Here is a 12,542-nt window from a genome sequence, read left to right as displayed (position 1 = left end):
CCGGCTCTCACTGGGGTACGGGTCCCACACACACCGACTCTCACTGGGGTACAGGTCCCACACACACCGACTCTCACTGGGGTACGGGTCCCACAGACACTGACTCCCACTGGGGTACGGGTCCCACACACACCGACTCTCACTGGGGTACGGGTCCCACAGACACTGACTCTCACTGGGGTACGGGTCCCACAGACACCGACTCTCACTGGGGTACGGGTCCCACACACACCGACTCTCACTGGGGTACGGGTCCCACAGACACCGACTCTCACTGGGGTACGGGTCCCACACACACCGACTCTCACTGGGGTACGGGTCCCACAGACACCGACTCTCACTGGGGTACGGGTCCCACAGACACTGACTCTCACTGGGGTACGGGTCCCACAGACACCGACTCTCACTGGGGTACGGGTCCCACAGACACCGACTCTCACTGGGGTACGGGTCCCACAGACACTGACTCTCACTGGGATACGGGTCCCACACACACTGACTCTCACTGGGGTACGGGTCCCACACACACCGACTCTCACTGGGGTACGGGTCCCACAGACACTGACTCCCACTGGGGTACGGGTCTCACAGACACCGGCTCTCACTGGGGTACGGGTCCCACACACACCGACTCTCACTGGGGTACAGGTCCCACACACACCGACTCTCACTGGGGTACGGGTCCCACAGACACTGACTCCCACTGGGGTACGGGTCCCACACACACCGACTCTCACGGGGGTACGGGTCCCACAGACACCGACTCTCACTGGGGTACGGGTCCCACACACACCGACTCTCACTGGGGTACGGGTCCCACAGACACCGACTCTCACTGGGGTACGGGTCCCACACACACTGACTCTCACTGGGGTACGGGTCCCACAGACACCGACTCTCACTGGGGTACGGGTCCCACACACACTGACTCTCACTGGGGTACGGGTCCCACACACACCGACTCTCACTGGGGTACGGGTCCCACAGACACCGACTCTCACTGGGGTACGGGTCCCACAGACACTGACTCTCACTGGGGTACGGGTCCCACAGACACCGACTCTCACTGGGGTACGGGTCCCACAGACACCGACTCTCACTGGGGTACAGGTCCCACACACACTGACTCTCACTGGGGTACGGGTCCCACAGACACCGACTCTCACTGGGGTACGGGTCCCACAGACACCGACTCTCACTGGGGTACGGGTTCCACAGACACTGACTCTCACTGGGGTACAGGTCCCACACACACTGACTCTCACTGGGGTACGGGTCCCACAGACACCGACTCTCACTGGGGTACGGGTCCCACAGACACCGACTCTCACTGGGGTACGGGTCCCACAGACACCGACTCTCACTGGGGTACGGGTCTCACAGACACCGACTCCCACTGGGGTACGGGTCTCACACACCGACTCTCACTGGGGTACGGGTCCCACACACACCGACTCTCACTGGGGTACGGGTCTCACACACCGACTCTCACTGGGGTACGGGTCCCACACACACCGACTCTCACTGGGGTACGGGTCTCACACACCGACTCTCACTGGGGTACGGGTCCCACACACACCGACTCTCACTGGGGTACAGGTCCCACACACACTGACTCTCACTGGGGTACGGGTCCCACAGACACCGACTCTCACTGGGGTACGGGTCCCACAGACACTGACTCTCACTGGGGTACGGGTCCCACAGACACCGACTCTCACTGGGGTACGGGTCCCACAGACACCGACTCTCACTGGGGTACGGGTCCCACAGACACCGACTCTCACTGGGGTACGGGTCCCACAGACACCGACTCTCACTGGGGTACGGGTCCCACAGACACCGACTCTCACTGGGGTACGGGTCCCACAGACACTGACTCTCACTGGGGTACGGGTCCCACAGACACTGACTCTCACTGGGGTACGGGTCCCACAGACACCGACTCTCACTGGGGTACGGGTCCCACAGACACCGACTCTCACTGGGGTACGGGTCCCACAGACACCGACTCTCACTGGGGTACGGGTCCCACAGACACCGACTCTCACTGGGGTACGGGTCCCACAGACACCGACTCTCACTGGGGTACGGGTCCCACAGATACCGACTCTCACTGGGGTACGGGTCCCACAGACACCGACTCTCACTGGGGTACGGGTCCCACACACCGACTCTCACTGGGGTACGGGTCCCACAGACACCGACTCTCACTGGGGTACGGGTCCCACAGACACCGACTCTCACTGGGGTACGGGTCCCACAGACACCGACTCTCACTGGGGTACGGGTCCCACAGACACCGACTCTCACTGGGGTACGGGTCCCACAGACACCGACTCTCACTGGGGTACGGGTCCCACAGACACCGACTCTCACTGGGGTACGGGTCCCACAGATACCGACTCTCACTGGGGTACGGGTCCCACAGATACCGACTCTCACTGGGGTACTGGTCCTACAGACACAGACGATGTCGTGGGGCTTGAACCTCTGACTTTCTGACTCCGAGGGGAGGTGTAATCACAGGAGAATGGGGGGGGTGAAGCTTCAGTTTCTGATATTTTCAGCCCCTCCCCCACTCCCTGGATTCCCCCAAATGCTGGAATATGGGATTAGAGTAGACAGGGCTGATGGCCGGCGCGGACACGATGGGCCGAAGGGCCTCTATCCGTGCTGTATAACTCTATGACTCTATGATTTTGAAATCCCATTTCCCATGAAATGGATTGTGGCTTGAAACCACAAACATTCTGCTGGTTGGAAAATATTTAAATTGTGTCGCTGAGTCTCCCTGGGCCCTGCTCCCCGTATCGTTCCCCGAGTCTCCCTGCTCCCTGCATCGTTCCCTGAGTCTCCCTGGGCCCTGCTCTCTGCATCGTTCCCCGAGTCTCCCTGGGCCCTGCTCTCCCCGTATCGTTCCCCGAGTCTCCCTGCTCCCTGCTCTCCCCGTATCGTTCCCTGAGTCTCCCTGGGCCCTGCTCTCCCCGTATCGTTCCCTGAGTCTCCCTGCTCCCTGCTCCCTGCATCGTTCCCTGAGTCTCCCTGAGCCCTGCTCCCTGCATCGTTCCCCGAGTCTCCCTGGGCCCTGCTCCCTGCATCGTTCCCCGAGTCTCCCTGCTCCCTGCTCCCTGCATCGTTCCCTGAGTCTCCCTGGGCCCTGCTCTCCCCGTATCGTTCCCTGAGTCTCCCTGCTCCCTGCATCGTTCCCTGAGTCTCCCTGCTCCCTGCATCGTTCCCTGAGTCTCCCTGGGCCCTACTCCCTGTATCGTTCCCCGAGTCTCCCTGCTCCCTGCTCCCTGCATCGTTCCCTGAGTCTCCCTGGGCCCTGCTCCCTGCATCGTTCCCTGAGTCTCCCTGGGCCCTGCTCCCTGCATCGTTCCCTGAGTCTCCCTGCTCCCTGCTCCCTGCATCGTTCCCTGAGTCTCCCTGGGCCCTGCTCCCTGCATCGTTCCCTGAGTCTCCCTGCTCCCTGCTCCCTGCATCGTTCCCCGAGTCTCCCTGGGCCCTGCTCTCCCCGTATCGTTCCCTGAGTCTCCCTGCTCCCTGCTCTCCCCGTATCGTTCCCTGAGTCTCCCTGGGCCCTGCTCCCTGCATCGTTCCCTGAGTCTCCCTGGGCCCTGCTCCCTGCATCGTTCCCTGAGTCTCCCTGCTCCCTGCTCTCCCCGTATCGTTCCCTGAGTCTCCCTGGGCCCTGCTCCCTGCATCGTTCCCTGAGTCTCCCTGCTCCCTGCTCCCTGCATCGTTCCCCGAGTCTCCCTGCTCCCTGCTCCCTGCATCGTTCCCCGAGTCTCCCTGCTCCCTGCTCCCTGCATCGTTCCCTGAGTCTCCCTGGGCCCTGCTCCCTGCATCGTTCCCCGAGTCTCCCTGGGCCCTGCTCCCTGCATCGTTCCCTGAGTCTCCCTGCTCCCTGCTCCCTGCATCGTTCCCCGAGTCTCCCTGGGCCCTGCTCCCTGCATCGTTCCCTGAGTCTCCCTGGGCCCTGCTCCCTGCATCGTTCCCTGAGTCTCCCTGGGCCCTGCTCCCTGCATCGTTCCCTGAGTCTCCCTGCTCCCTGCTCCCTGCATCGTTCCCCGAGTCTCCCTGGGCCCTGCTCCCTGCATCGTTCCCTGAGTCTCCCTGGGCCCTGCTCCCTGCATCGTTCCCTGAGTCTCCCTGCTCCCTGCTCCCTGCATCGTTCCCCGAGTCTCCCTGGGCCCTGCTCCCTGCATCGTTCCCTGAGTCTCCCTGGGCCCTGCTCCCTGCATCGTTCCCCGAGTCTCCCTGGGCCCTGCTCCCTGCATCGTTCCCTGAGTCTCCCTGGGCCCTGCTCCCTGCATCGTTCCCCGAGTCTCCCTGGGCCCTGCTCCCTGCATCGTTCCCTGAGTCTCCCTGGGCCCTGCTCTCCCCGTATCGTTCCCCGAGTCTCCCTGGGCCCTGCTCTCCCCGTATCGTTCCCCGAGTCTCCCTGCTCCCTGCTCTCCCCGTATCGTTCCCCGAGTCTCCCTGCTCCCTGCTCTCCCCGTATCGTTCCCTGAGTCTCCCTGGGCCCTGCTCTCCCCGTATCGTTCCCCGAGTCTCCCTGCTCCCTGCTCTCCCCGTATCGTTCCCCGAGTCTCCCTGGGCCCTGCTCCCTGCATCGTTCCCTGAGTCTCCCTGGGCCCTGCTCTCCCCGTATCGTTCCCTGAGTCTCCCTGGGCCCTGCTCCCTGCATCGTTCCCCGAGTCTCCCTGCTCCCTGCTCTCCCCGTATCGTTCCCTGAGTCTCCCTGCTCCCTGCTCTCCCCGTATCGTTCCCCGAGTCTCCCTGGGCCCTGCTCCCTGCATCGTTCCCTGAGTCTCCCTGCTCCCTGCTCTCCCCGTACCGTTCCCCGAGTCTCCCTGCTCCCTGCTCTCCCCGTATCGTTCCCCGAGTCTCCCTGGGCCCTGCTCTCCCCGTATCGTTCCCTGAGTCTCCCTGCTCCCTGCTCTCCCCGTACCGTTCCCCGAGTCTCCTTGCTCCCTGCTCTCCCCGTACCGTTCCCCGAGTCTCCCTGCTCCCTGCTCTCCCAGTATCGTTCCCCGAGTCTCCCTGGGCCCTGCTCTCCCCGTATCGTTCCCCGAGTCTCCCTGCTCCCTGCTCTCCCCGTACCGTTCCCCGAGTCTCCCTGCTCCCTGCTCTCCCCGTATCGTTCCCCGAGTCTCCCTGGGCCCTGCTCTCCCCGTATCGTTCCCCGAGTCTCCCTGCTCCCTGCTCCCTGCATCGTTCCCCGAGTCTCCCTGCTCCCTGCTCTCCCCGTATCGTTCCCCGAGTCTCCCTGCTCCCTGCTCTCCCCGTATCGTTCCCCGAGTCTCCCTGCTCCCTGCTCTCCCCGTATCGTTCCCCGAGTCTCCCTGCTCCCTGCTCTCCCCGTATCGTTCCGAGTCTCCCTGCTCCCTGCTCTCCCCGTATCGTTCCCCGAGTCTCCCTGGGCCCTGCTCTCCCCGTATCGTTCCCCGAGTCTCCCTGCTCCCTGCTCTCCCCGTATCGTTCCCTGAGTCTCCCTGCTCCCTGCTCTCCCCGTATCATTCCCCGAGTCTCCCTGGGCCCTGCTCCCTGCATCGTTCCCTGAGTCTCCCTGCTCCCTGCTCTCCCCGTACCGTTCCCCGAGTCTCCCTGCTCCCTGCTCTCCCCGTATCGTTCCCCGAGTCTCCCTGCTCCCTGCTCCCTGCTCCCTGCATCGTTCCCCGAGTCTCCCTGCTCCCTGCTCTCCCCGTATCGTTCCCCGAGTCTCCCTGGGCCCTGCTCCCTGCATCGTTCCCCGAGTCTCCCTGCTCCCTGCTCTCCCCGTATCGTTCCCCGAGTCTCCCTGCTCCCTGCTCCCTGCTCCCTGCATCGTTCCCCGAGTCTCCCTGCTCCCTGCTCTCCCCGTATCGTTCCCCGAGTCTCCCTGGGCCCTGCTCTCCCTGCATCGTTCCCCGAGTCTCCCTGCTCCCTGCTCTCCCCGTATCGTTCCCCGAGTCTCCCTGGGCCCTGCTCCCTGCATCGTTCCCCGAGTCTCCCTGCTCCCTGCTCTCCCCGTATCGTTCCCCGAGTCTCCCTGGGCCCTGCTCCCTGCATCGTTCCCTGAGTCTCCCTGGGCCCTGCTCTCCCCGTATCGTTCCCTGAGTCTCCCTGGGCCCTGCTCCCCGTATCGTTCCCTGAGTCTCCCTGGGCCCTGCTCCCCGTATCGTTCCCCGAGTCTCCCTGCTCCCCCCGTATCGTTCCCCGAGTCTCCCTGGGCCCTGCTCCCCGTATCGTTCCCCGAGTCTCCCTGCTCCCCCCGTATCGTTCCCCGAGTCTCCCTGGGCCCTGCTCTCCCCGTATCGTTCCCCGAGTCTCCCTGCTCCCTGCTCCCTGCATCGTTCCCCGAGTCTCCCTGGGCCCTGCTCTCCCCGTATCGTTCCCCGAGTCTCCCTGGGCCCTGCTCCCCGTATCGTTCCCTGAGTCTCCCTGCTCCCTGCTCTCCCCGTACCGTTCCCCGAGTCTCCCTGCTCCCTGCTCTCACCGTACCGTTCCCTGAGTCTCCCTGGGCCCTGCTCTCACCGTACCGTTCCCTGAGTCTCCCTGGGCCGGATGTTTCACTGACATCCCAGACAGTGCAACAGGCCATTCGGCCCATCCAGTCCATGTCGGGATTTACCCTCCACTCGAGCAAATAGTCCGAATCACATTTCCCCTCCCTGTTCCCATTCCCTTTTCCTTCATTGATCAGTGGAAAATCATGTCTCACGAATTTGATTGAGTTTTTTGAAGGGGTAACCAAGAAGATAGATGAGGGCTGTGCAGTAGACGTGGTCTACATGGACTTCAGCAAAGCATTTGACAAGGTACCGCATGGTAGGTTGTTACATAAGGTTAAATCTCACGGGATCCAAGGTGAGGTAGCCAATTGGATATAAAATTGGCTTGACGACAGAAGACAGAGGGTGGTTGTAGAGGGTTGTTTTTCAAACTGGAGGCCTGTGACCAGCGGTGTGCCTCAGGGATCGGTGCTGGGTCCGCTGTTATTTGTTATTTATATTAATGATTTGGATGAGAATTTAGGAGGCATGGTTAGTAAGTTTGCAGATGACACCAAGATTGGTGGCATTGTGGACAGTGAAGAAGGTTATCTAGGATTGCAACGGGATCTTGATAAATTGGGCCAGTGGGCCGATGAATGGCAGATGGAGTTTAATTTAGATAAATGTGAGGTGATGCATTTTGGTCGATCGAATCGGGCCAGGACCTACTCCGTTAATGGTAGGGCGTTGGGGAGAGTTATAGAACAAAGAGATCTGGGAGTACAGGTTCATAGCTCCTTGAAAGTGGAGTCACAGGTGGATAGGGTGGTGAAGAAGGCATTCGGCATGCTTGGTTTCATTGGTCAGAACATTGAATACAGGAGTTGGGATGTCTTGTTGAAGTTGTACAAGACATTAGTAAGGCCACACTTGGAATACTGTGTACAGTTCTGGTCACCCGATTATAGAAAGGATATTATTAAACTAGAAAGAGTGCAGAAAAGATTTACTAGGATGCTACCGGGACTTGATGGTTTGACTTATAGGGAGAGGTTAGATAGACTGAGACTTTTTTCCCTGGAGAGTAGGAGGTTTAGGGGTGATCTTATAGAAGTCTATAAAATAATGAGGGGCATAGATAAGGTAGATAGTCAAAATCTTTTCCCAAAGGTAGGGGAGTCTATAACGAGGGGGCATAGATTTAAGGTGAGAGGGGAGAGATACAAAAGGGTCCAGAGGGGCAATTTTTTCACTCAAAGGGTGGTGAGTGTCTGGAACGAGCTGCCAGAGGCAGTAGTAGAGGCGGGTACAATTTTGTCTTTTAAAAAGCATTTGGACAGTTACATGGGTAAGATGGGTATAGAGGGATATGGGCCAAGTGCAGGCAATTGGGACTAGCTTAGTGGTATAAACTGGGCGACATGGACATGTTGGGCCGAAGGGCCTGTTTCCATGTTGTAAACTTATAGAGTCATAGAGTTATACAGCACGGATAGAGGCCCTTCGGCCCATCGTGTCCGCGCCGGCCATCAAGCCCAGTCTAATCTCATCCCATATTCCAGCATTTGGTCCGTAGCCTTGTATGCTATGGCATTTCTATGATTCTATGATTCTATTCCCCACCCAATCTAATCTTCAATGTTGATATTGTTTCTGCCTCAATCACTAACCCTGAACGTGAATCCCACAGCCTCACAACCCTCTATGTGACCAGAGATTCAGGGATGAAGAGACAGAGAGCGGGCACACGCTGACCGCAGTGTCTGACGCCGAGTGGGCACACGCCGAGTGCAGGGTCTGACGCCGAGCGGGCACACGCTGACCGCAGGGTCTGACGCCGAGCGGGCACACGCCGAGTGCAGGGTCTGACGCCGAGCGGGCACACGCTGACCGCAGTGTCTGACGCCGAGTGGGCACACGCCGAGTGCAGGGTCTGACGCCGAGCGGGCACACGCTGACCGCAGGGTCTGACGCCGAGCGGGGCACACGCCGAGTGCAGGGTCTGACGCCGAGCGGGCACACGCTGACCGCAGGGTCTGACGCCGAGCGGGCACACGCTGACCGCAGGGTCTGACGCCGAGCGGGCACACGCTGACCGCAGGGTCTGACGCAGGGCGGGCACACGCTGACCGCAGGGTCTGACGCAGGGCGGGCCACACGCTGACCGCAGGGTCTGACGCAGGGCGGGCACACGCTGACCGCAGGGTCTGACGCCGAGCGGGCACACGCCGACCGCAGGGTCTGACGCCGAGTGGGCACACGCCGACTGCAGGGTCTGACGCAGGGCAGGCACACGCTGACCGCAGGGTCTGACGCCGAGCGGGCACACGCCGAGCGCAGGGTCTGACGCAGGGCGGGCACACGCTGACCGCAGGGTCTGACGCCGAGCGGGGCACACGCCGAGCGCAGGGTCTGACGCAGGGCGGGCACACGCTGACCGCAGGGTCTGACGCAGGGCGGGCACACGCCGACGCGCGCAGGGTCTGACGCAGGGCGGGCACACGCCGAGCGCAGTGTCTGACGCAGGGCGGGCACACGCTGACCGCAGGGTCTGACGCCGAGCGGGCACACGCTGAGCACAGGGTCTGACGCCGAGCGGGCACACGCTGACCGCAGTGTCTGACGCCGAGCGGGCACACGCTGACCGCAGTGTCTGACGCCGACCGCAGGGCGGGCACACGCTGACCGCAGTGTCTGACGCCGACCGCAGGGCGGGCACACGCCGAGCGCAGGGTCTGACACCGAGCGGGCACACGCTGACCGCAGTGTCTGACGCCGAGTGGGCACACGCCGAGCGCAGGGTCTGACGCCGACCGCAGGGCGGGCACACGCTGACCACAGTGTCTGACGCCGAGTGGGCACACGCTGAGCGCAGGGTCTGATGCCGAGCGGGCACACGCTGACCGCAGGGTCTGACGCAGGGCGGGCACACGCCGACCGCAGGGTCTGACGCAGGGCGGGCACACGCCGACTGCAGGGTCTGACGCCGACCGCAGGGCGGCACACGCTGACCGCAGGGTCTGACGCCGAGCGGGCACACGCTGACTGCAGTGTCTGACGCCGAGCGCAGGGTCTGACGCCGAGCGGGCACACGCTGAGCGCAGGGTCTGACGCAGGGCGGGCACAAGCCGAGCGCAGGGTCTGACGCAGGGCGGGCACACGCCGAGCGCAGGGTCTGACGCAGGGCGGGGCACACGCCGAGCGCAGGGTCTGACGCAGGGCGGGCACACGCCGAGCGCAGTGTCTGACGCCGAGTGGGCACACGCTGCCCGCAGTGTCTGACGCCGAGCGCAGTGTCTGATGCCGAGTGGGCACACGCTGCCCGCAGGGTCTGACGCCGAGTGGGCACACGCTGCCCGCAGTGTCTGACGCCAAGCGCAGTGTCTGACGCCGAGTGGGCACACGCTGCCCGCAGGGTCTGACGCCGAGCGAAGTGTCTGACGCCGAGCGGGCACACGCTGACCACAGGGTCTGATGCAGGGCGGGCACACGCCAAGCGCAGGGTCTGACGCCGAGTGGGCACACGCCGAGCGCAGTGTCTGACGCCGAGCGGGCACACGCTGACCGCAGGGTCTGACGCCGACCGCAGGGCGGGCACACGCTGACCGCAGTGTCTGACGCCGAGTGGGCACACGCTGCCCCGCAGTGTCTGACGCCGAGCGCAGTGTCTGACGCCGAGCGGGCACATGCCGACCGCAGGGGTCTGACGCCGACCGCAGGGCGGGCACACGCTGACCGCAGGGTCTGAGGCCGAGCGGGCACATGCCGACCGCAGGGGTCTGACGCCGAGCGCAGGGTCTGACGCCGAGCGGGCACACGCTGACCGCAGTGTCTGACGCCGAGCGCGCACACGCTGACCGCAGGGTCTGACGCCGAGCGCAGGGTCTGACGCCGAGCGGGCACACGCTGACCGCAGTGTCTGACGGCGAGCGCGCACACGCTGACCGCAGGGTCTGACGCCGACCGCAGGGTCTGACTCCGACCGCAGGGCGGGCACACGCTGACCGCAGGGTCTGACTCCGACCGCAGGGCGGGCACACGCTGACCGCAGGGTCTGACTCCGACCGCAGGGCGGGCACACGCTGACCGCAGGGTCTGACTCCGACCGCAGGGCGGGCACACGCTGACCGCAGGGTCTGACTCCGACCGCAGGGCGGGCACACGCTGACCGCAGGGTCTGACTCCGACCGCAGGGCGGGCACACGCTGACCGCAGGGTCTGACTCTGACCGCAGGGCGGGCACACGCCGACCCGCAGGATTGTCTGGTGGTCGGACACATTTACGGGCACTGGTGCCCACAAGGCATGAAATGGCAACACAGGGTGTCCGAGCCCCGTACACCGGCCGTGGCTCTCAGGAGCTGGGGGCAAGTTGGGTCTGTTCACGGTCCTTGTCCACAGACTAGAACTTTACACTTGAGGAGGAGAAAAGGGGGGGTGATGGGGGGGGGGGGGGGTGATGGAGGGGGGGGGAGATGGGGGAGATGGTGATGGGGGAGGGGGTGATGGAGGGGGGTGATGGAGGGGGGGGAGATGGAGGGGGGGGTGATGGGGGGAGGGGGGGTGATGGGGGAGGGGGTGATGGGGGGAGGGGGTGATGGAGGGGGGGGTGATGGGGGAGGGGGTGATGGGGGAGGGGGTGATTGTGGGGGGGTGATGGGGGGGTGGGGGGGGGGTGATGGGGGAGGGGGTGATGGGGGAGGGGGTGATGGGGGGGGGAGGGGGGTGATGGGGGGTGGGGGGGGGTGATGGGGGAGGGGGTGATGGGGGGTGGGGGGGGGTGATGGGGGATGGGGGGGGTGGGGGGGGGTGATGGGGGAGGGGGTGATGGGGGGGTGGGGGGGGGTGGGGGGGGTGATGGGGGTGGGGGGGGGTGATGGGGGTGGGGGGGGTGATGGAGGGGGGGTGGGGGGGGTGGGGGGGGTGATGGGGGAGGGGGTGATGGGGGGGTGGGGGGGGGTGATGGGGGATGGGGGGTGGGGGGGGGTGATGGGGGGGGACTGTCCCGCGGGTCGGGTCGGGTCGGGCCTCACTCTCGGACCATCCCCTGTTTCCAGTCCCGGTCCTGTTTCACACTCAGTTCGCGGCTCGGCTCTCCTCGGGTTCACTTACCCCGATGGATCGCTCGCACTCCGGGTCCGAGGATCAGACTGAGGCCGAGGAGGGCGAGGGTCGGGAGGGTCGGGCCCGGCCGGGCGGCGGCCACGGGCTGCGGATCTGCCCGCGGTTCAAGGCTCATCCCTCGGGCTGGATCTCCGTCTGATCCCCGCAGGAACACACTGCGCTCCCGGCCGCCGCTCACTGAGTGCGGGGACCCGCCCCCGGCCTCCCGCCCAGGCCAGGCCCCGCCCCGGCCCCGCCCCCGGCCCCGCCTCCTGACCCAGGCCCCGCCCCGGCCCCGCCTCCTGACCCAGGCCCCGCCCCGGCCCCGCCCCCGGCCCCGCCTCCTGACCCAGGCCCCGCCCCGGCCCCGCCCCCTGAGCCAGGTTCGGGGCACCACGGGTGGCTCTGCTGCACAGGAGGGGAGGAAGAAGAGTGGCAGGGCTATAGTGATCGGGGATTCAATTGTAAGGGGAACAGATAGGTGTTTCTGCGGCCGCAAATGTGACTCCAGGATGGGATGTTGCCTCCCTGGTGCTCGGGTCAAGGATGTCACGGAGCGGCTGCAGGGCATTCTGGAGGGGGAGGGTGAACAGCCAGTAGTCGTGGTCCATATCGGTACCAACGACACAGGTAAAAAAAGGGATGAGGTCCTGCAAGGTGAATTTAAGGAGTTCGGAGATAAATTAAAAAGCAGGACCTCAAAGGTAGTGATCTCAGGATTACTCCCAGTGCCACGTGCTAGTGAGTATAGGAACAGGAGAATAGACCGGATGAATGCGTGGCTGCAGGGATGGTGTAGGAGGGAGGGATTTAGATTCCTGGGACATTGGGACTGGGTCTGGGGGAAGGTGGGACCTGTACAAGCGGGACGGGTTACACCCGAGCAGGACCGGGACTAATGTCCTCGCGGGGGGTGTTTGCTCGTGCTGTTGGGGAAGGTTTAAACTAGAATGGCAA

The 12,542-nt window shown here is 63.9% G+C and overlaps 1 protein-coding gene across 2 annotated transcripts in view; it reads right to left on the bottom strand.

Moving 5' to 3' along the window:
- Nucleotides 1-11,832, bottom strand: part of LOC137310523 (disintegrin and metalloproteinase domain-containing protein 33-like) — a 382,320-nt gene extending 370,488 nt beyond the window's left edge. For both annotated transcript variants that reach the window (XM_067978293.1, XM_067978294.1), the window contains exon 1: nucleotides 11,595-11,832. In XM_067978293.1, coding sequence (XP_067834394.1) covers nucleotides 11,595-11,721 — 127 coding nt within the window. In that variant the 5' untranslated portion in view covers nucleotides 11,722-11,832. The remainder of the gene's footprint in view (nucleotides 1-11,594) is intronic.
- Nucleotides 11,833-12,542: the final 710 nt, after the last annotated feature.

This window comes from Heptranchias perlo, unplaced genomic scaffold, assembly GCF_035084215.1.
Source record: "Heptranchias perlo isolate sHepPer1 unplaced genomic scaffold, sHepPer1.hap1 HAP1_SCAFFOLD_258, whole genome shotgun sequence".
Lineage (NCBI taxonomy): Eukaryota > Metazoa > Chordata > Chondrichthyes > Hexanchiformes > Hexanchidae > Heptranchias > Heptranchias perlo.
This window is presented reverse-complemented; position numbering and strand designations above follow the sequence as displayed.